General features: G+C 39.0%; 1 protein-coding gene across 1 annotated transcript in view; it reads right to left on the reverse strand.

Moving 5' to 3' along the window:
- Positions 1-24,945, reverse strand: part of prex2 (phosphatidylinositol-3,4,5-trisphosphate-dependent Rac exchange factor 2) — a 76,424-nt gene that overhangs the window by 25,048 nt on the left and 26,431 nt on the right. The window contains exons 8-26 of the mRNA XM_072450771.1: positions 24,616-24,719; positions 23,025-23,174; positions 21,564-21,705; positions 18,638-18,738; positions 16,196-16,299; positions 16,066-16,115; positions 13,343-13,418; positions 12,671-12,743; positions 11,061-11,203; positions 10,699-10,788; positions 10,468-10,616; positions 10,034-10,119; positions 8,634-8,770; positions 6,685-6,808; positions 5,814-5,998; positions 4,159-4,320; positions 2,557-2,779; positions 2,269-2,476; positions 24-203 (exon numbers count right to left, since the gene is read on the reverse strand). Of these exons, the coding sequence (XP_072306872.1) occupies positions 24-203; positions 2,269-2,476; positions 2,557-2,779; positions 4,159-4,320; positions 5,814-5,998; positions 6,685-6,808; positions 8,634-8,770; positions 10,034-10,119; positions 10,468-10,616; positions 10,699-10,788; positions 11,061-11,203; positions 12,671-12,743; positions 13,343-13,418; positions 16,066-16,115; positions 16,196-16,299; positions 18,638-18,738; positions 21,564-21,705; positions 23,025-23,174; positions 24,616-24,719 (2,487 nt within the window). The remainder of the gene's footprint in view (positions 1-23; positions 204-2,268; positions 2,477-2,556; positions 2,780-4,158; positions 4,321-5,813; positions 5,999-6,684; positions 6,809-8,633; positions 8,771-10,033; positions 10,120-10,467; positions 10,617-10,698; positions 10,789-11,060; positions 11,204-12,670; positions 12,744-13,342; positions 13,419-16,065; positions 16,116-16,195; positions 16,300-18,637; positions 18,739-21,563; positions 21,706-23,024; positions 23,175-24,615; positions 24,720-24,945) is intronic.

A 24,945-nucleotide genomic window follows, 5' to 3' on the forward strand; every position in this document is an offset into this window, starting at 1 on the left:
AGTATTATATACTATAGTTTTACCTGTATGAGTCTCTGTTGCTGATAGTATCATGACCAGAGTCTTCTTGTTCATCACCCACCACATTGAAGCAGACTTTTTTCCCGTTGCGCTCGCTCTTCTCACTCTCACTTTCTGCTGTTATGTAGCTCTCTTGAGTCGGGTTTTCTGAGGCTGCAGGGTTTGTGATGGATGACAATAAACTGTAAAGAAAAGAGAAAAAGTGTAAACGGAAAAGTAAAATGTAAATGTAAATGTACATTACATCTTATCTTAATACAAACACAGGACCATATCATGTAGCCTGACTGTCTGGACATCAGTTTAAGGGATCGTGCCAAACATAACCTGGTTGTTTGTGTTTAGCTTCTGCCGGTCGGCTTCAGAGCTCTGCATTGTATTAATAGGGTCAAGCATCTGGCAGAGTGCAGCTGTGTCAACACAGAGTCCAGCTTTAAATAGGGGATGCATGTATCCTTCCATACAGAGATACAGACTACAGTGTACAGATATAAGGGTTAGGGTTAGGGTCTCACATTATGGGGAGCACAGTGGCAATGATTAGCACTCCTGCCTCTTTGTAAGCGTGATGTGAATCTTTTTATTAGCCAAGGCTCATAATTATGGGGTTGAGTCCGGTCACACACAACCTGTGGCATTAATATGCCGACGATGAGGTTAAAGTTAGCTTGGTTACTTTTAATTACTCATTCCATTTTGAATTTGGTGACAATAAACTTATTCAAAACAGCTTAGGTTAAAAATAATCATGCAAAACGGCCCCATTATGCGCTACATCTGACATATTTACACCTCTTTCATTCAGACCCCCGCCTCGTCGCTGCCTGACCCCCACTTTGTGCTCATTCACATTCTGGTGAGCCCAAAGCAATGCCCTCATTACGGTCCACTCCTCGGGTCGCCACAATGCCCCCTCCAAAACTGAGAGGCATTCCATCGCCATGGAGAAGTTATCCGGGCTCTGTGATTGGCTGTTGCTTTAATCAAGTGTGAGCACAGTTTGGGGCCTTTAGGGCACAATCTATCAGAAAGAGTGAGGGAGAATAACAATCACTGGATCAGAGATGTAGCTTGAGCCGGGAAAGAAGAAAAATAAACTACATACCAGCTTCTAGCCAGCCAAACAAGGGCTCTCATTATCGCCAACGGGGAGCTCTATAACCTACTTCCACACATCATGACCACTAAGCATCAATCAACCTTTATTGCATCAATACATAAATCTGCAATGCAAAACTCCACTGTAAGCACTTTAATGACAGTGAATTTACATAATGCTGTAATGTAAAGAAATGTAAATAAGTAAGAGGCTCTTTCAAAGATATCAAACAGATCCCTATCCGGTTGCTATAAATAGAGTGATCTGAATAACAAAAGGATAGAGCGAATATAAGGCAGGGTCACAACACTGGTAAAGTTCAAAAGTCATCACCTCAAAATGGACTCCCTGATCATTGTTATTAAAGCAAGACTCACTTGACTTGTTTAACCCTTCAAACAGATGCAACTCCAGCATTAAACTAGTATAAAAAAATACCTAGCTCATCAATTATGGTTGATTAAAGATAATTGTTTTTAAAAGCTCCTTAGAGGCTGAATAAATAGAAAATCAGAGTGGGAAGTGAATACAGGAAGATGAGATGAATTAGGACATTGCTAACAGCGGTGTGTTAATAAAAAAGCTGAACATATTTAATCTATTTGTAGAGATTACATCTAGATATAATTATTAATATCATAATCTAATTTCAACAAGTAAACAAAGTGCACTGGATCAGTTTGTAATGAAGGCCTTGTTCACTGCTCTGACCTCGTCTCGGACAATTTGCCAAACATGTATCTGCAGTAATTGGCCGTGACAAGAGCTTGATACATTAGTTCACTTTCATTCTCTGAAAAAAAGCTGTTGCAGACACTATTGTGGTTAGGTGAGAAAGTATAATATGTGAAAACACGGAATAAGAAGAGGCGCTAAAGCTGTAAAACATTGCAATGTGTGATTTTCATTCAAAACAGTGTTTTGGAAAATGTAAAACATATTTCACAACAGATTCACAATATTGTTATAAATTGACCAGGAATTTCGGTTTGACTTAAGTTGCTAAGAAAGCTATAAACAACAAGCTTCAAGTCTGTCTGAAAATGGAGAGACATGGGCTCTCATTTGGATGAATTAGACTAGATTGTGTTTGTGAATGTTAACATGCATTCCTCTCTACTTTTGTGTGTGTATGTGTTGCTACTCACTCATGAATATGTGCACCATGGGTCTCCATCTCCTTGATGACAGTGGTGAGTTTGAACAGAAGTTTTTGGTAAGCATCCAGTGTAAGCAGGTCCTCTTCTCTGAGCAAGAAGCGGAGGCCGTGACCTTCTGTCCGGCCCAGGCTGTGTCCAGATGGGGCCGCCATGCTTGTGATTGTGTGCTGGACGTTCACCATGGGATTTAGTTTACCTAAAAACACACACAGAAAAATCTGAATTTCAAAGTAGCCAAAACAGTTGCATTATTTAACAGAGAGGGTGTTTATTTACCTTGTTCAGCAGTGTACCGTGCGGCGCTCTCTAAAGTGCTCCTTCGGTTGTCCAGCTGCACGCCAAAAGCACTGCCCAAAGAGGTGGTGGTTTTGGGATAGGAGACCTCTATAATGTTGATGTGACAGTTGGTGGGGCAGAAGTCGCTGCTGTGGAGAGGAGAAACCTTGGTCTTGGCTTGTTTAAAGGTTGGCCATGCTCTGTTCTTCAAGACACGTGCAAACTGAGACAAAAAAACATAAATGCAGTGTTACTAATTAAATAGTGGACATAAAATCTTCATTAAAATACAGACCTGCACATCAGTTTTATGTAAACACTAATGAAACATAAAGCAATGTACATGAAGCAAAGTACAAATGACTTTTGAGATCACAGCAAATCATCTGACACAAAGTGAATTCAGATGTTTTTTATACCAGATGCCCTCCTTAACGCCTCTAAATCTTTTGGAGGGCAATCTTATAATGTAGAGCTGCTAAAATATAACCGTCCTTGTCTTAATTATTCAAACAACTGCACTTTTTTAACCCAGTTTTATCCTGCCTGAATTGAACGCTACACATTGTAAGTTATTATCTTTTCTGATATCTGGGAAAACAAATTTAGCAGTTTTGGCCAGCCCTAAAGCACAAGTCCAACAATGTATATGCTAACTATGAACTTTAAAACAAAACAGTGCATGTCAGTTAGCTCAGATAGTGTGAGTGCTCAGTTGCTATAGTTACGAGGCTGATGGGCTCCAGATGGGACTCAGACTGACCCTAAATCCACGCCAGGAGATGTCTTCTATTTTATAATTCTGCACCCCCCTTTTAGATGACTCCGCTGTCATTCCAGCATCTTTCTCTCTGGGGTTTTGAAAAGGAATGTTCCATGTTACACTACAAAGTCATTGCTGTGGCTATTTATACATGGACAGTAATAAATACAAGCCTTAGCCTTGGGTTGATTTCATGTCCATTTTGCAGCTCTCACGCACACACTCGGATTAATACAGCTGTTTTTTAATAAAATATTAGCATACAATCAATGATGATGCACATGACATTGTATATCCTAATTTTTGTACCATTTTGTTGACATATTTCTTCTTGATGTAACATGTTTTAACAGAAGCATGGTTGCACACTGATTATTGCAATCTATTATAACGTAACCTACAGTACAGGGGGAAAAACCTTGTGTATAACAGGATTCTATAATCACTCACTGAAAAGCATTTGCACAAACTATATCATTGACTTGGTCATAGTGTTGCCATAATACCAAAATGTCAAACTTTAAGGACAGGCTCGATAATCTATTCAGTTACACAATCATATTAAAAATAGCTTTTTCTACAATATAATGTTATTATCCAACACAAAATAACAGTATCATAGTATAGTATTTGTAGTTTCTATAAAATAACCATGTGGTCTTCTTCTAGAGCTGATACAGTAGATCAGGACCCTTCTAAATCTGTTTAGCAAAGGTCTAAATTTGACTACCGTATTTATTGTTTTCTTTCAGTATCTATTTTCGATAGGTATCAATTCCTTAACAACCCCTTCTTGCTCATTATAAAATCATCATCTCACGGTAGTACAAGGCTCAGACCTTCCTGTAGTTGGTGATTCGGCGGTTGATGTGCTCCACCCTCTCGCTGCACATGGCACTGAAGCGCGCGAGCAGCTCCTCTGGGACCACATCACAGCTGGAGCTCAACCTGTCACACATCTGCACCAGCATGTTGTCATTACGAGCCAGCGCCTCCAGGATCTGCTCAAAGAGAGACCAGACATCCACAATGCAAATTAATGCCATCTTTAAGCGTAAATATTTCCATAGGTTTTATTAAAATGCAACACAAACAAAAAAACATGTCATCTTATATGCGCTGTAAAGACAATAAAGGAGGCAACTCTCAAGTCATCTTAATCAGAATCCCGGTGAAGGGAAAAAGCAAGCATGAGAATTTAAAGTAGGAAGAGAGCAATGCAGAGAAAATTATATTAAAATTCTAACTCACTGAGAACTCTAATGACAACATGGGACACTGAAGGCAGATGTTTATGATAATGCTTAAATTACTTTCACTTTGAGGGAGTTGCCATAATCAGAGAGGATGTGACATGTTTTTTCTAAGCGTGTCATTGGTTTTTATTGAGTGAGTTTTAAGACACAGGGCTTGTAAATCTAGATTAACAAAGCAGCTTGTGAGACGGGTTAATTGACTGAGGATGTAAGAAGTGTCGTCTGTTATAAATGTAGCAACGAGCTGATTTAATGTTGGATTTTCTCGAATGCAACGCACCAGCTGTGTGCTGAATTGACTTGAAAATGTATGATAAATGTATATGTATTTATCGCTACCCTCTTTTTGTTTTTTTGTTTTTTTTACAGCAGACCCAGTCTTCTTCCAGTCTTAAATCAATAATGATAATTCTGTGGACATCAATAAAACACATGCACTTAACACAGCTGGAACCAACGTGACTAAAATAAAGCTGTCAGTGTCTACTAGCATCTCGACTCTCATTATACTCAGACATTTACACCAAGTGTCTTTCTAAGTTGTGAATGGCACCCCTATGAGGCTGTAAAATGGTGGTGAAAATATATAGTTTTATGTAAGTTTTATAGAGTGTCACTGAGTACTGACAGCTTATAAATACCAGTTTGCTCGGGACATAAGCAAAGTAAAAGCCATAGGATGGGAAGCTGTTTTATTATGTCAAAAATACATTTAAGTATGACAAAATAATATTATCAGATGTGGAAACTGAAAGTGTCGAAAGTGTAGTTTCCAAAAACATGAGAGTTCAGTCCAAACAATACAAACATTAGCAATATACAGCAGAGTGAAACGTTTAAGTATGTCCTGTATTCTCACAGAAATAAAATACTTTAATCAACAATAGCGCGCCAGCATTTTCTAGCAGTTATGTTCGGAACTTTATTGGAGCTTTTTGGTCAAGTTGGTCAACGTCTTTGCAATTGCAGTTTAATTTAAAACACACACTTCATATAGCGTGTAGAAATTGCAGGCTTATCATAAGGGAAAACACATTGAAACCCAAGATACAAAATCAAGTCGACTTTTCATCTCCCCGCTGTAGCCTGTGCATATTTTTCCCATAAATCACATAACCACATTCCCATGACCACAAATCATATCAAATTAATATGGAATAATTTACAACAAAACCTTGCATCTAAACAGCACACTTAGAAATAAAGCATTAACAAAAAGGGCCTAAAGTATCATTAACCTTTGCAGTGAGGCTGAAGAATCCCTTGGGCTCCACCATCTTCTCCAGCACGTGGCACTTGATCCCCGCGGTGCTGTCATACTCATAAACCACTCCATACTCCAGGTGCACATTGTCCACAGTCAGGCTCACGTGCTCCTTTCTCCCATCAATAATTGCTATGGTGTTGAACTTGTCTATTACCTCTGTTAAGAATGACACAAAATGGACATTACAGTGAAATTACACACAATAATCTATAAAGGAGCGGGGATATGTCATGCTGAAGGTTTAATCATTGGACTAAAAAACCCCTATGTGTCCCCATATTGTATTTTTGAATCTTCTGGGACGTGTATGAGACGTTTCCCATGCAATCAAACATATTAAACGACTCTGGGTGGATTCATATGCTGTAACTGTATATTTCCGACAGTTTTTTTTAATCACAGTTTAACGGAAACACTAACTAGACTCAGGAGAAGACCACCAGACCACCAAATCCACTGTTCATTTTGAGAGACAATGCACTAGTGGCTGGCTTCCATCTCTCTCCAACAACCAACGGCTTTCTCCAAGATTATAGAGGCAGCCCCATGTGAACGTGGTGATTTAATACGGCCATAAATCCTGCTCTAACGCTGTTTACTAAAAGTGGAATGGCTTTTTTGTTTAACTCTCATTGGGCTCTATAAATTTGGGGAAAATAACACTAGATGAGCCAAATTTGAGATTGAGATTTTTCAGATATGGGAAACTGCTTTAGTGTGAATCTATGGATGACAACCCTGTGTAGTGACCCTGAACACTACATATAACAAGCTGTAAAACAATACCTGATGATTAAACAGTCATAGATGTGTATTTATTATATTTGTGTGAGTGTGATCACCTTCCACTTGGCACTCAAAGCCGTGTCCATTCTCCTCTGTCACTGGTTTTTGGTTATTGTTGTTGTTTTTCTGGTCTTCTTGTGCACTTTCACTGGAGTTGTACACCCAGTTGATAGTATCTTGCTGCAAAGGAAATCAGATGCCTTGTAACCCTCACATTATAATATTTAGTTTAGTAATATTTAATTTGACGAATCATCAGCGATTGGACGCTTTTGACACAAAACACAAATAATAATACAGTATCTTTGCTTATGTAAAGTTTCTGTTTGATCTGTGCAATTAATCAGATTTAAAACTGTGATTGAAACTATTGCTCTATTCAATCAAAAAAAAGCTTGTAATCATAATTTCAATTCATAAACATTCTAAATTGTATTATGGGTTATAAACCTTATTCTTCCACTCAAAATCTGGAGTAAAGTGACTTTTCTAATCTATATAGGCTTTTTATAAAACTGTCCTAAAACATTTCTACTAATATATCTGACTTTTTCTACAGTTTAATTTTGACAGTATAGAAGTAATAATTTTATATAATGAACCAAATAACCATAATTATCATTTTTGACCTGTAATCAAGCTCCATTAGTTTCTGTTGAGTAAAATAAGTGGTTACCTATTACAAATACCGATACAATGCTACGTTAAGCTTTATAGTCCAAACAGACATATTTTCAGTTATACCCTGAATAAACAACTTTCACAAACAGTTTGTGCAACTGGAACATTACCAATAGAAAGTCATCCCCAAAGCCTCTGGTGTGTGTCTGAATGAGAGTGCCTGCTAACGTCCACACAGCTGGAGTGACGTTGCACACCGTGAAAACCCTTCACCGACATATGGAAACGTGAAGCTCAGTGAGACCACAAAAGCAAACCAATGCCAATCTCATCAGCCCAGTGTAGCGTGTGTACGTGTGTCTGCCTCCACACCCAAGACCGCAGTCGCTTTTCTGCCAAGGCTACATGTTGCGCTTGCCTACTGCTCTGTGGTCTAGTTTACAACCAAAATACACAGAGAAAGCAAAGGAGCTGAGATTGAGAAAGTAAGGGTGGTTTTTCCCTCCAGTCTACAACTTGATTAGAACCAGATCTCCTCTAGTGTTTGGGCAGTGCATCATTAAGTCCCACCGGGATCCAATTATAATGACATCCTACACCGGCATGAACCACCAATGCACCCCACAATTTACATTTTGACACTATCCCCAACAGGTGGACTAAAACCTCCTTCTACGATCACAGCTGCCAACCAGCTAACATGATAAACATCTGCCTCTCAGTCAGTTTAACTTGTATTGTGTTTCTGTATCCAGCATTCAAGCTCCAGTTCACTGGACGGCCCCCACTGTGCCAGCCAGACGTTCAAAACTACTATCATTGCATTGCACAGTAATACACCCAGACAAAGACAGAAAGAGTGCATGTACAGAATGCATTATAAGTGCACGTCAAATGGTGTGTGCCGTTTCAAGTACTTTCTCCCACACTCGTTTTTGTTTCCACTTCCATTACAACATAATGACCAGTCAACTTACAGTTCACTTCAGCACTGAGGTCATGGGAATTTTAAGTATGGTTTCAAGAAAAAAAGTTTAATGTCAGAGCATGTGAGTAAAATAGTATGGTTTCTTCCAAAATAAACTAAGAATTAGATGTTTTAACAAATGTATTGGACTTAACTCAACTTCAAATATCAGAATCCATTAATGTACATTTGGCCTTTTCTGCTCGCAATTGCCGTTTTATGTAGAGTTGGGGCACTACTGAAGTCAAACATGCTCGATTAACCTCGGAATATGTAAGAAGAGTGATTAATCATTTTTGCTTACTTTATTTGAAGCATTTTGCAGTAATAGTGCAGCAATACTTGTTTTCTGAGATCAATACCACTAAAACATTTGATGGGTGTTTTTTTTCATGTGCTCCTTGAGTGTCTCCTAACCTGCGTAGGTCTTCTGTACTTCCTGCAGGCTGTGACGTGTGCAATGACGCTGGCATGGCTCTCCTTGCTCACGTTTATGCCGTTCACCTTGATGATACACTGTCCTGGGTGCAGACCGGCAATGGCTGCCACAGTGCCTGGTGAAAGATGCCAACAGATAAAGGACACATGAGTATAACACTATATAATTAAATCGCAGGTGCATGCTAAATAAGCACAATGCAAGTGTCACATATTCCACATCCTGTATACAAGATTGCCTTCCCTTTTTCCTTTCTTTGTATTTACAAGATTGTTTCCTGTTTTGGCAGCTCCAGAGCACCGTGAGAGAGAAACGTGAAGGGGGGAGAGGGAGTGCGGTTGTTTATCTGGGATAGACATGGTCTTCTCTCAGGGATGTGATTCAGACCATAAGAAAACTTCAAGGTTTGCAGCTATCACAAGGAAACGCTGGGCAGACCAAACACAGTTGTTTTCATAGCTCCTTAAACACACAGCATGCATACATGCTATGAGCACAAGTGCACTGTAAACCTCCTTATGTAACAGAGTATAATACAAAGCAAGTACACATTTTTGAACTGGCCCTGAGGGAAGGCACAGGGGAAATATTAAAATAATACATATAGGGGCATATCACAGCTAAACAATCTATTATTTATTGGTAATTATTTCCATTTGTGGTCATGCAGTATAAGACCACTGATCAAGCCCCACACTAACTTGTGTTGTCCTTTACTTTCCTGAGATGTTTAAAACAACTTAAAACAAGCATAGTGTATTGATAAACAGGAAATACCAGACATTACTAACAAAAACATAGGTTTGCGGGAGGCCATTCTCTACCTCCATCTCAGTCAAATTAGTGAAATTTGTAATGAACAGCTTTGCAATGAGAGTTCCTAATCGACATTATATGTTTCAACTGCCCCTGCACTGCCAGGGAAAGAAGCTGTTACAATACAAAGCCAGGGATTACTCAACATGTGTTTTATCTCTTGAGATCAGGTTCCCAGCGGAAGCACCAACAGGTTAGCAAGCAACACCACTATCAATAGCACACACTCACTTATTCCATCTTCTAATTGCATTGGAACTATTTAAGGGAAATAAACAAGGATCAACTCCCTGACAGGATCATGAATTGTTTTTAGATTGGGTTCCATTTTGCGCCAATACTACTGCTAAACAGTCTGTTAGATAACTAGACGGATTGAGAATGAGCATGGAAAATGTGACTAGTTTGGATCTTGACAGGGTAAAAAGTGGCTGCACCATTAACTGACCGGCAGAGCCTTATGGACAAACAGAGGAATAGATTGTACTCGTGTGGCAAAGTCATGATCAGCCCTTAACTGTGACAAGCCAGCTGTTAGCCAGCCGTGCTCCAGTGACCGTACCTCTGCCCACTGCATGGACCACAGAGGGACCAAACCCTCGGATCTGGAACCCCAGGCCGTCCGCTGAGTCCGGGATCTTCACTGTTCTGGACAAAGGCAATCAAATTGTCAGATAATAATGCAACTGTAAATATACACATACACATGCCCTGAATATATTTAGTCAAGACTGACGAGGGAGGAAAAAATAGACTGTATAATAATACAAAATGCATTTATTCACAACAGTAATATATTTTGGCATCCCCCTGTAAAATATTAAAACTTTTAATTAATTTCCATGGATTTTTCCATGGAGTTTTTTTCCTTACATAGCTACTTTTAATTATGATTGTAATTTCAACATTCACGTTAATAATAATAATAATAACATTAATAATAATAATTTTGGTAATAACATCTACATGTGGGTATATAATGAAACGCAGACTCACTCTCTTGGCTTGGTGCTGACCAGAACACTGATGGGTCCTTTGCTGTTGACACATTGCTGTAGGAGAACCTCTACCTCTGAGAACGGTCTAAGAAAGACCGGGTCTCCATTTATGGCAAACAGCTTCCTCCCGACCTCCAGGCCAGCCATCTAAATACAGATTTATACATAGAAAATATCACATAACATATCAAACCTATGGGAATGTTTTTATATTACTAAACTCCCACACCTCTGCTGTCGAGCCCCTCTCCACATATTTGATGATGGGCACTCTGTTTCTCTCCAGTGTAAAGCCGTATCCTCCTTCAGTTGGTCTTATCTGAAAGAAAACCCCATTTTAATCAACTAAATCCCAAAAGCAGTAGACCAAGATGTCTCACACACCATGACAACCAACAAAACCAGCAGATATTGCCGCAGACGGATAGAGGGTACAAAAGTGTGGGCCCAATTGTCACTCCACAGAATTCTTGTGGAAGTTTAAAAAGCATGTGTGTTTCTTTTGCTTGCTTTTCGAAATTTGGGGCAAAGTTGTGTCGGGTATATAAAACAAACTGAAAGGGAACATTGAGCAAGGGTGTATTTTTTCACCAGGAGAGATTTGGCGATGACATTCTCAAGGATTTTCAGGTCGTGTTTCATTGGCTTGTGTTTGGTGTTGGAGCCCTCCATCTCCTCATCAGCGAAGAAACGAAACAACAGGGGCTCATCCTTGAAGTCGCTTTTCTCCAGCACTGAGGTGACGAGAAAAGGAACGTTTTTAGATTATAAAGGTTATTGTACACACATCAAAATACCAATTTTACATGTGATGTGTCATATGAATGTGAATAAAATAAAAATGTGGGCATATCATTCTTCTATCATTCTTGTTAAAGTATAGGAATTGCTATGAAATATATTGAGAAATAAAATGTCTTAGGTTCAGCAGTATCAGCACGAGCTTGGCACTCCAGAATCAGAAGGTCAAACCTGGTGCAAACTACTATCATGCAATTATAACCATCACAATTGAAAGTGAGGATTTTAATGATTCTTCAGTGAACACGGTATAAGAAGCAACAACTCTTTCTGAAACACGTCTGAGGTCAGTTATACAACGGAGGACGCCTTGGCCTTCACTGCAGAGCTCCAGAAAGTCACTGAGACCAAAGATGACTCAAAGATGGAGGAGACAGAAGACAGGTGTCCAAACATGCCAGAAGTCGAGTGTCCAGTGGATGTTACCAGAGCCAGTGGCCAAAAGTGAGCTGGAAGATTGCTCAACACCTGATGCAGAGGTTGCCCTGGAATTGAACATGTGATGTACATGACTCTAATATGCTTTCTTCATAAGCACACCCGCATTTTTACATTATTACCTCGGTATATTCACATTATGCCCAGGGTCAATACGAGTAAAGTGTACCTTAACCTTAACGTATATTCACGTTTTTACATTTTCTATGCATGATTTTACAGGATCGCAGGGGAACAAAATAACCAAATATTGTATTAATGATCCATATGATGAAAAAGCAAGTTTATTTGAATCCTTAATTCTTTATTTCTATCATGTGTAGTGTCAGTAGTTTTATAATGATACCGTTAAGTCAAATAGTGACTGACAAGCACGTCATTTTAAATCATCCCAGTGAAAAGTATAGGAGAGAGTGAAGGCAGCAGCTGTTAGTCCCATGGAGCCAGTTGCAATTTGTGTGAGGTTGTGATGAGGTTGAACTGTGGGCCGTTTAAGATCATTATAACATGGCAGCTTGCAATGAGTCATACTGTACTAAATGATGTAGACATTGGCATGGACAAATCAGAAAAGCAGTAAACAAGCTGTAACTATGGCATCAAAAAGTAATAAATCTTAAATTGTATTACAGCAGAACTATTTAGCCATATTTGTCTACAAGTCACTAATAACTTGACAGGTAATCATAAACTTAAATTACAGCATGGACATGGCCCCAGTTTGGACTGCACACACAGAAATGCCTTCATAAAAACAGAACATGGATCTATTCTAGTCTCAAAGGGAACAAAATGAAATGGGAAATGGGAAGAGAACAAGAGGCCAGTGTGCTAAACATTATGCAAAATGCCAGACAATCTCTACTGGAATATCTCTTTCATCTATGTATAAAGTGAAATTTCACAATTCAGAAGGTGTATGTTTTGAGTTCTATTGGTCTGATGATGTCTTAAATCCGTACCATGATGCATGAATCCATTGTCACACAGTTCCACTCCTAAGATCAATGCCTCTTCCCTTGTTTTGCAGTCACCCTGGAACACAAGATAGCAAAAAAATTTGAAGAATTTAGCGAGTGACAGATTAAATCAAGGCAGAGACAGAGCAGAAAGACGATGGAACACAATGGAGACAGAATAAAAGACAGTGTGGTTACAGAGCAGTCAAAATGTGACACCCCCTTTCTTCTTGCCTCCAAAAGCCCAGAGGCATGCGCCGCTCACATCAACCTAAAAACAACCAGAACCAAGTCTAGACCGAGCTCTACAAGGGCTCATCAAGTCCCCTAAAAGAAGTCAGCATTTCCGTTGCTTTCAATCATATGGATTCAAATGGACTGATTATATTCTCACACACGTTTACAGGATATTTCCAAGACATTTTTCTTAAGGAGTATAAGTTTAAAGCTAACCCAAACAGAATTACACATCACAAATTTCCCCCTCGTTTTTAAGTATGTGTCAGCTTTACAACAAGCACTGAGGTCTATAATTGCGGAAAGCTAAATGTGAACAAGCGTTTACTTCAATCTGTCCTTTTGTCTTACAAGAAGTTATGATTTTTGTTCATCCAGAGAGTAAAAATGCTGTTAAGTAATAGAAGGTCAATTAAAATCATATCTCAAAGGCCTTACCTGAGCTAACAGCCAGTCAATGAGTTTGTTGGCCATCACCACAGATTTATAAGTCCGGAGGTGGTAATCTTTATCTCTGAATGGGGCACAAGAAACAGAAATACACAATATTATATTATGTTTGGTCATATATAATAATGCAGTTAAAACTGTGAATTATGGTGACAAGAAAGTTTTTTCTCCATAATTCTCTATGGGTTTGTCACAGTGGCCAACAGCAGAGCACAGAGGGACAGAGGGCAACAACTCCAGCTGGGTTTGGCCCCTGGGTGCCCCCCTCCCTACATCAATCTCACATTTACCCACACAAGACCGGGAATAATGCATCTAGGAATGGAGCCGCAACTTTCCCATGAACAGAGAGGCCTCCCCATGGGACCACAGCCTGAGGGAAACTCCAGAGCTGCTGCGCCACTTCTCCTCCACACATTCACAGACACGCACACTCTTTAGACAAGTCAAACATGACATATGAGCCCAGTTAAGGGTCCAATCTCAGCTGTCTGGACCTCTTCAGAGTGCAAGGCGTGAGAGGCTGAACGCTGCCTTCACCATGGAACGGTCAGTTGCGTAACTTTATTTGACAGTTAGAGGTGGTGGTAGTGCTCGAAAAAGTTAGCCGTATAGATGTGTATAATAACATATGTAATAAACTGCACTTCTGATGATGAGTAGGCCTGTCACCATTATTGCTTCAAAGACTTTACTTTATAGACTTTCATTTATCATCATTATCATTCAATAAATGAAAGGCGGGAGAATGTGTTGACGGAGAGAATGCTTTCTTAATTTTTGGTAGTTCATTGACATTTGAACTGAGAGTCAAATAATTAACATCAACGACTAATTAACTAACTATGTGTTTAATTCTATTATTGGATATTAAATTAGACCCTATACCTAATCCTGTCTTGACGTGTGAGCTATCCAATTTTGAATGATGCTTCCTTACACTTTAAAACGCTTGATCCCTAATTATTAAATGGATCCAAATATGGCTTTCATTTGATCATGTCATTTTGCATGTCTTTGTAATATTGTTCAGCTCTCCTGCATAGACCACTGGAGAGGCATGTGTTTCCTCTAATAGTAACTCCACGAGAGCTGATGGGCTCCAGTGGCTAGAGCGCACTGCTGCTGTCGAAAGTGAAGAATGGGTGTAAACAATGGGCCAATGGGCAGCCGTATGTCCAGCATAAGGATACACAGTTTGAGCTGCAGCGGAGGGAAAGGTCACAACTGCACTTTAACTTGCTTGGCAGATAGGAGAACTTTGGCCTGGCATTTAGTTGGAATAAACAAATGACGAGGGGAAAAGTTGAATTTTTAAGCATATTGTTTTTGCAATATTACACAAATATCTGAGGGGACAAGTCGGCTTAGTGATCTAAAAAATGCTAATATGATAAGTTAATGCTAATGATAACACTCGATAAGTTTAAAAAACATGAAACGCAATAATTTTATGGCTCAAAAAAAGTATGGCTCGAATATGGTGATTATGAAGATCTATGGTACATGTTTTAGAAAATATTTTGAAATGCATGATGTGTGCACCTGTGTATTGAGTCAGGTTTGCTTGATATTTACTAGTAGAGGAGGAACATGGTTAGATACAATATTAATGCCACAGAATACTAAACATGTGTACAGGGGTCCATTTCTGTGAGGGACAGACGCTGCTTGGGAATGCGCTTTGGCCCCATCTCATTCACGCTGCCAGGAAATTCCACCTAATTAGGCCGGGGCTGGTCGCTCCAATTAAACTGGGGTTCTCAAGCGCTGTGATGTATTGTATGGAGCTCTCAGTGGCAGATACAGCAGCCAACAACCCACAATTCTTGTCTGCAAAGGTTTAACACTGAAAAGGTCCTGCTTCAAATCACATGCCAGCAGCCCTGAATAGTGCAACACAACTCAACAACCTTTAGGCTTTTTAATGCTAGATCAAACAATTGCATTAATACGTAGCATTAGTGTTCCCCCTGCAGCTGTGACACACTTTTATCCGTGTGAAATTAAAGCCTTTCCTCTGGCCAGTGCTACAGAAACAGCTAGCCTTGATGTTCTTCTTCAAATGTTATTATGAAGAACAACACAGGAGGCAAACCAGACCCTCAATTTGTGCCAATAAAATGTGATCGCTCCATTTGTAACTGTGAGGGAAGTGAATGGTTCGTATCCTGTGCCAGGCGAGCTGAAAAACACCTGTTTGTGTTGTGGTTTTGAATGTCTGTTTCACATGGAGATTGGATGACTTTGGCTTATTTACACTAATTACGAGCTGAGATGTACTTACACACTGACTAATCAGCACAATAAAGAATACTGACATTTTAACCATGTAAATTAAAATCAATTCACTTTTGTGGTTCTCACACAGTTAAGTCCCCACATGTGTGTTTTGAGAGCAGCCAGCTAAAGGCTAACAGGTGAGAGCCTGCACTTCATCCCCACCCGTCTGAGCCAACACCTCATAAATCTTTCAACATCAGTTTCAACAAATTCTTTACATTTTATTATATATATTTAAAATCAAATCTTCTGATTAAGAATTATAAAAGCCATTTCTAAAATTACCAAGGTAGACAGTAATATGGCCTTTCTTTTGAAAAGGGTGTGAAAAGGGGGAAAAAAGGGAAAACATGTTTTGAAATGATTACTTATTTTAATCAGTGTTTTGCCTGTTTTGGACAATAAGCCTGAGGGAAGTTGTGGCTCACCTGATGACAGGAGTGAAGAGGCTGTGAAGGCGGCAGAACAGACGAACTCCCTTAAGAAAGAATAGAGATTAACAAGCAAGGTAAGTGAAACATATCTTTGTTTATGAATAAGTAACGATAAAGGGCCTACCTTGGAGATGACATCCTGCATGTCACTCCTGGGATGGTAAGTCCCATCATCATAGCGAAAACGGTACAACACAGGCTCAGACTTGAACTGATGCTTGTCTGTGACTGAAAAAACACAAATAACAACTAAACATAACCAAACAAGAACAGAAATAAGAGTGTCACAACAGGATATCGTGTTCTATAGACATACAATGCCCTTAGAAATGTCAGATATTGTGTTTTCTAGCTTATGGGAGACGTCACTGAAGCTGCAGAATAACAGTAGGATCCTGGCTGCAGCTGTGTGGTTCCATTAAAGCTCTCTAGGAAAAGATATTCTATCGCTTCTCACACTGGGAAGTTTAACTTGACTGTATGAGCTCAGAGGGGCTTCACATTAGTCCTCTGTGTCAGAAAAGCCCCAAACTTCAATCTTTTTTTTCCCGTGTGGAAGCAATAAAGCCCCCAGAGCGATTTAAGATACATCTTGGCCCGGGGCTTCTACTTCTGAGAAAAATACATTCTAGATGCACCATTTGGAGTGAATGTGGAGCATTAGTCTAGTTAAGCCTCTGAACTAAACACATTTATTATCCACAGCCACTGAGCAAATATAACACAAACATGACTAAGCAAGGATTAATATGTGTTATCCTTCTATGTCAAGGTGGGGTTTACAGACTAAACCTGCAAAGACTAATTACACAGCTACATTCACTGAATTCTATGGAACTGTGGAAAAGCATGCAGTCTGATTATAGCTGTTGCCTATTATCCATAAATTAGGTTTATTTTTAAAGACAGTAGGTTTTGGGATGTATTTACCTTGTAATTTATGGATAATATAAAAGAAGACAAGATGAATGTTTTTGGCGTGTTACCGTACCTATTATTAAGAATGAATCGACTGATACTAGTAATTATTTACTAACTATTTGTTACAACACAAATCATACGTAGCATTTTCCTATGTACTGTATTTATATGCCCCATCCTCAATCATCCAGTCAAATAAAAAAGAAATTCCCTTCCTTTTATATGATTCTATAATCTGGTGTTATTTTCACATGTTTTGCATTTATAATTAGTTTTAGAGAGGCAAGGCAAGGCAAGGCAAGTTTATTTGTAGAGCACATTTCATACACAAGGCAATTCAAAGTGCTTCACACAGCAGGAAAAATGCATTCAAATCACAAAGAAATTACAGAAATACAATAAAATTAATTAAATTAAAAATTATCAATCCAACTGATTTTCTAAACTAATAAAATCACAAACAAAAGAGAAGAGTGCAAAGAAAAAATCCTTTCAGTCATATGCGCAGCTAAACAAAACTGTTTTTAGCTTAGATTTGAACATTGTCAGAGTAGAAGCCTGTCTCACATCTTCAGGAAGACTGTTCCAGATTTTAGCTGCATAAAACTGAAACGCAGATTCCCCATGTTTTGTCCTGACTCTGGCACCAGGAGGCCGGTCCCTGAGGTCCTCAGAGTCCGAGATGGTTCATATGGCACTAACATATCCAAGATGTACTTTGGTGCTAGGCCATGGAGAGACTTGTACACAAGCAGAGCTGCTTTAAAGTCTATTCTCTGAGCCACAGGGAGCCAGTGCAGAGACCTGAGAACAGGACTAATGTGCTCATACTTCCTGGTTCTAGTCAGGACCCGAGCAGCAGCGTTCTGGATGTACTGCAGCTGTTTTACAGCTCGTTTGGAGAGACCAGTGAGCAGGCCGTTACAGTAGTCTAATCTACTGGAGACAAACGCGTGGATAAGTCTCTCTAAATCTGGTTTTGACACTATATTTTTGATTTTGGCAATGTTTTTTAGATGGTAAAAAGCTGCTGATGTTATTGATTTGACGTGGCTATTAAAGTTCAAGTCTGAGTCCATTATTACCCCCAGATTTCTAACTTGGTTTGTAGGTTTTAGAGCGAGACTCTGGAAGTGACCGCTAACACTTTCTCTTTGTTTCTGTGGGCCAAAAACGATTATTTCAGTCTTGTCTGTTGAGTTCAGCTGGAGAAAGTTGTTTTGCATCCACAAACTGATCTGTTGGATGCAGTGACAGAGTGAATCTACTGGTCCATAGTCACCTGCCGACAGTGAAACATAGATCTGAGTGTCGTCTGCATAATTGTGATAGGACACATTTTCACTGCGTATCAACTGACCCAACGGCAGCATGTAGAGGTTGAACAGAAGGGGACCCAGGACTGACCCTTGGGGCACTCCACAGGTCAGGGTCATGTGAGAGGACATATAAAAGTTGTTCATGACACACAAATAAAGTAGATCGGACTCTTTCGGATTAATTTGCCAAAAAATCGCTTCACGACAAGCTTTTTTTAGAAAAATGTACAGCTTGTGTTATAAACTAGTGAGTCTTTTTCCTTTGCATATTTCACTGCATTGGTGTGTTTCTGAAGCTCTGTGGCGTAAAGATCAGAGTGACATACCGTGGTGGATGATGCCGTTCTCCAGCAGGGCCTGCCCCAGGTGAACTCCCTCCTCTGGGTTACACGTCTCTCCGATCTCCATCAGCCACGACACAAACTCACTGGAGACACAACAGGAAAGTGGCATGAGAAAGTGCTCTGCTCCCATACAGTAAAAGCTCCATCAAAAATAACATGTTTTCCACACAAGGAGGTGAGCAGAGACTTTCCTTGACAGTGTAGCCTTAGCCTTTTTTCAATGGGCCTTTGCCAATAACTTCTCTTTCCTCCAAATTGATGTAGCTATAGCAACAAACCCAACACTGGCTAAATGAAGTGATTTATTTACTCTTCTGTTTGCAGGTCTCCCTTCTCATCCCCTTTAACTTTATTTATTTAAGACACGGCACCGAACTATCAAATAACACTGAGTTTAATTAGTTTTTGGGGCAGGGAAAAAATGGTGCATAGTCACAACTGAGAAAAGGACACAAACTAACATTCGGAACGACAAACACAATATCCAGACTGGGACGGCCCACCGGAGCTGAATGGGATAATTGTCTGTAATTTAGTGACAGCTTGAGATAGAGAGAGCTAATGCGGGGAAGGCAGGAGCGTGTCTGATTACCTCCCTCTCGTCCCCTCGCCCCACAAAACTAAACAAAGATGGTTCCATCGGAATTGAGTGGATTCAGAAAGAGCCGCAAGCAATTACTAAAACTATTGGGTAAATAATCCAACCAGCATCTTATACACCTTAATGAACCATACTCAATACTCAGATAGTAAGGTTGAAGTTTTTCTCAATTAATCGACTTTGTTTTTAAACCCTGCTTTCAATTGAGGCAATATAAGTAAATGTATATCGTAGTATCTTTGTTTAATATATTTAAGACTAGATGCTTGACAGAAAAGTCACGTTCCCAATGATGAATTACGCTGTCAGAAGAATTCAACCACAAATACAATTAAACCAGTTAAAGGGAGTCTGAAAATAGCTCTTGGGCCTAAAAAACACAAAAGTTAAAAGAAATAAAGAATGAAAAACAGCATGTGGGAAAGAGGCGTGGAGCGGGGACAAAGCGTTTCACAATGGTAGGAGTGGGCCAAGTTAAAAGCTATAGTCAATGTGGCTTTTATCAGGAAAGAGACCACAATCTGCCCACAGTTCAAATTTAAAACCACTGGAGAAGTAGAGAGAGAGCAGATAAGCCTAAGATCTAATATGGTTTGGTGGGAGAAGAACAGAAAATTTCAACGCAAGTCTCAAGTATTTGTAAATAATAATAAAATGTAATAATATATCATAAAATAACCAATAAGTAAGAAATAAACTAAATATATTATAGTTCAGCTTCTGCTATTGCTGTTAATGCATAACTATTATTGACACTATATATATGTATGCACTATTTTTACGGAATATATAATTATATATAATATGACTACTAACAACTACTGATATCAATTCTACATTCACTTTCAATTCTGTATAGCCACATCGTTTATATAATTCCTCATCAAAGAACTACTTAATTTCCTTTTTGGGGTTGCTAAATTATTTTATCTATCTATCTAACTAGCTACCTCTACACAAGTAAAGGTATCTAGTTACTTACAAACATAGAAAATAAATTTCCACATAAAACATTGACCGTCTGCTCCAAACCACAATTGATTGTAATGTCGTCTGAGAGGGAGAAAGTAAGTGCTCGTGTGCAACCACTGTACAAGCCACAACTATGTCCCAATTGGAGTTTTTCTCTTATTTCTTTGCTTTTAAAAAATAACAAGGACTAAGAAACGACTTTAATTGTCCATAACAGCAGTCTAAACATCCAAGTAAAGAATAGAAAACAAATGGAAATTGTGGGAGCGTTTACAAATGTGTTATGAGAGTCACAAGTCAAGATAGCAGCACAGTTCATATAACGTCTTCTCTTGTGAAAACTGTCCTTTTGATTTTGCGAGCATTTTAAATCTCATTGTGTCACCGCGCAATAAAAAGACTTCTAGCCATCACATGCAATGTTCATTTTCTAACATGAGGGACTACAGCCATGTGTTTTTCATTTTAAAGTTTTATTATCTGAATCCAGCTCTGTCACCCTCTCACTCTTACACGCCAGATGTCTACAGCTTGTGGCAGCGGCAGAAGGAAAGTAACTCCTGTGACAGTGAGAAATGGACAAATGAATTGAAGTTACAGCTTTCACAGAATTGGGGGGCAAAAGGTGTGAGATCCCTTCAATATTTTCAATGAGCAAAAGATGCCTAAGTAAGTACCAAGTAGAAGAGCAGCTGTTTCTACTTATCAGTGTATAGGGTCCAGGGATTCAGACAGTAAAGATGGTCTGACTGTACAGCATAAGGGAGGATATAAAATACTTTTTTAAGATTATTGTGGCCTGCAATGTTATCCAAGTGTTATTAACATGCAATAGAGCCACAAACTAATGTGGCAAATGGAGATTTTCATGGCAGTTGCATATGTCAAACGGATATTGTAATTAGAGTTTGATATGAGGGAAAGAAATAGAACAGCCAATGTATTTTACTGCATGTTCTACTGGGAAGAGTTGTTCTGCTGAGATGTTTAAGTGTTTAAATTATTTTGTCCCCAGAGACTGCATAAAAAAATTCTTAAAACACATTCAAATCTGGTTGGATAGATTTTCTTTCTGCACCCCACATGACATACAGGCTTCTAGACATGAAACAACTTCCCTCTAAGAAAATAACCTGAACATTAACATAATAACAGTGCTTAAAGTCAGTGTTGTAAATACAATGTAGCTGCTTTATGTATTACTAAATGCAGCAGACACTATTTACTTTGTTTAAGACAAAAGCTGCTTTACATCAACCGTTTACAAACCCATAACATAATATCCTTGAACCTAACGTGTAAATGGTCTAGAAGGGGGCCAATGTGGAGCCTTACCTTCCTAAAAAGCATTTGGGGAAAGTGGAGAGCTTGCGTTTTCGGTCTTTAATCAAGTTTCCTTTGGTCATGAGTTGGTAGAGCTTCTCTCCTTTCTCTGACACCATCACCCAAGTGTCCTGCTCCATGCCCAACCTCAGACCTGTGCAACAGACAGAGGGAAAACATCAGCCCTTGTAGACACATTTGTGGTGGTTACGTTTTGCTGCTATAACAGAGAGATGTGACACAAATAATAAAGAAGGAAAGGTTAATGTCTGTGTATAATGAGATATTTGCAGACTAATGCAATGTTAATGATTGGCATTAGAGGAAGATTGTCAGGTATTAAAGAGGACAAATTGGTGTGTGAGTCAATAAGTAGATCAACCCTGAAACACCTTTGGCTACAGCGTCACATAAAACCCCAACATTATAAGATAAGATAAGATAAGATAAGATAAGATAATCCTTTAATGTCCGCACATGGGGAAATTTTGTTTTTACAACTCAAATCAAATCAAATCAATTTATTTTTGTAAGGCCCAAAATCACAACAACAGTTGCCTCTGAGGGCCACAGGGAGAAATGAATCAACAGTGTCTGTGGTGGCGAGGGACGATGTCCCAGGGTCCTCTGTCCTTAGACAACTCAGAAGATACAGAAGGAAAGGACAGATTATAGGAAGTTTCAAAAAAACTCTTATGAACAAAACTCCTCTCATATCTTAATAGGGAATGGAGGGGGGGAAATAAAATAAAATAGATAAATAAATAAAATAAAATAAAAAGATAAAGATAAAAATAAGATAATAATAAAATAATAACGATAAAATAAAATAAAGTAAAGTAAAAATAGCTAGCATAAGACTAAATAATACTAATAGTAAGTAAGTAAACAAAATAAAACACTCTTATTTACATCAGTTGTATAAACATGAATATGGCCTTAATTGCTTGTGAGTACGACAGTAATTGCACATGAATATGACAGTATTGCACATGGTTAAATCAGTATTGCACGTGTTCGGGGCTAGCAGTGTTATATGGTCTGCAACAAGTTTCTACAGATAGTTTAAAATGGACTAGAACATTATTACATTGTCGTGTCACTTCCATGTTGTACAAACTTTAAACAATTTTAAAATTCTTCCAAAATCCCCATATTCTTTCCAGAACTCTCCTGTTGCACTGATAGCTGTCAATCACATGGTCAAGGCCCACTGGCTCCCCAATCCTTTTCTTTTCCCCTCTGACTGTATGTGACCTCACTTTTATAAAATTTGTCATAACTTTGGCAGTGGACAGAAAAAAAGTTCATTGCTATGGGCTGAGATGCTATTTTTGATTCCCAAAATGAATCTACCCCGAGATCATCTTCCATTTAATAATTTAGATTCTAATCTGCCCAAACTTCCTCGACCGTCTTGTCTTTTACCCCCACGGCTGCAGAAAGGAAATATCTGGTTCTGGTGGTGCGTACCTTTCCTGCGTTCTCGCTCCTTCATAATTGCCTCGAGCCACTCCTGCTTCTCCTCTGGAGTCTTGGCCATGCAAACAAACCACTTGTTTTTGGCCGTGTTGTGAATCTTCCAGCCGTTGTTCACGATGTTGCCACTGCTGTGATAGTCGGCTGTGGAGGACGATGGAGAACAGTATTACATCCAAATCTCTTTGTGCAAATACAAGTCATAATAGGGAGGTTATACACATCAGAATTACTGTTTACAAGTTAAAGTGCAAGATACACTGAATGTCTTTGAACAATAGAACTCTAAACTGCAAGGAAACAATATTGAATCACAGAGGAAGTACTGTTTATTTAAGGAGCATAATAATAAAAAAGTGTGATTCGCTTGATGAGGTATGAGTTTATAAGACACTTTGCATAAGGAAAGAAAAACAAGGAAATATATACGGTAATTGTTTATATTGTAACTTATAATAAAATGAGACTGACAGAAAAAATAACAACACAATTTCCAAGGTTAGAGTTGTAGCTCTGCATTCAGACTTTTCCAAGCCCATTTTAGTCCTGATGTGGACTTGGTTTGGTCCTAATCTAGTCCTTGTTTAGTCCTGATCTAGTTTAGTTCCAGATTCAGAGTTGAATGTGCAAGTGTGAACGCGCTCGTGTTAAAACTGCCTCTTGTCTCGTTTGTCCCCAGCCTCTCCATTGATTATAGCTGCACTGCTTTAACAAGATAATGGAGTGGACCGACCAGAGGAAGAAGTACTACCCATCAGTATAATCTATTGGCACCTCTTCACTAAACTCCCACTGTGGTGCTTTAAATGCTATACGCTCAATATACAGCACACATAAAGCATATTGAAAGAAAAATATATAAATTATGTAAAAAATAAATTGTCCATAAATTAAGCATCATAACAGGTCAAGTACTAGAGTCTAGACTATATCTTCATGGCATGTGTTGTGTCTGGGAGATATTATAGGCAACTTTTCAGTATCACTACTTCAATATGTATCTATGTATCTATAATTTGACCACTCTTCTTGTGGGCTGTTATGGGTCTGCAGAATTCAATATTTTTCAAAAAGCTGGTACTGATAGAAAGATGTCTGAATACATATTGAATTGTAATGGGTGTAAAGAATTAAACCAATCCAGCAGCATCAATTGCCCTTTGCACAGCAGTGCTCCTGTCACATTTCACATTTAAAAACAAGTGTGTGCCTGGGAAAATGTGGTGAGGCTAAAATGGTCCAATTGCGATGGGTCATCTGTGGTGCGGAACACCCATGAGCGAGCGAACCGAAGCCTATCCATCACCCATCTCCAAACCCAGCCCACCTTACTGACCGTCGAGCTGCTCCGAGAGGGAAATCATGGCTTTGCAAATAGAAATTATAATAAGTGGCTACGTCAAGCCAAGACACACATGGGATTGAATTCACCACCAAGAAGAGTAACTATAGACGAGGAAAAATGTGCATAGGTAATTCCAAGAACAAAACTGAAGCCAAGAAGCACGTAGTCGACTTAACTACAGCTGCCAGGAGTGCTGAAATGAATTATGAGCTGAAATTATAATGAATAGTGTGAGCTTACCTGTGCCATCGTCCACGTTTTCCACCTCCATAACTTCAGTGTTGATCCTTCCCCTGAACAGGTACCTTGGACCCTCTGTGGCTGTTTTGCTGTTTTTCAAACGTCTTAAAATGGACAAAATAAACTTTAATTACCATTGCAGTTTAATATATCTCACTTACATTTATGACATTCATCCATCGTTGCCTAACTCAGTTTCCTCAGGCAAAATGTGTCCAAAAGAGATGATAAAGTGAAAGTGAGGAAATGTTATTTTTACCCTTTCACAGTGAGTAAATGGATAACTGTGGACAGCACTGTTCACAGCGCATAAAAGCAAAGTAAAGCAGG

This window comes from Eucyclogobius newberryi, unplaced genomic scaffold, assembly GCF_026437365.1.
Source record: "Eucyclogobius newberryi isolate DKJ021-1_F unplaced genomic scaffold, fEucNew1.0.hap1 SCAF_18, whole genome shotgun sequence".
Classification (NCBI taxonomy): domain Eukaryota; kingdom Metazoa; phylum Chordata; class Actinopteri; order Gobiiformes; family Gobiidae; genus Eucyclogobius; species Eucyclogobius newberryi.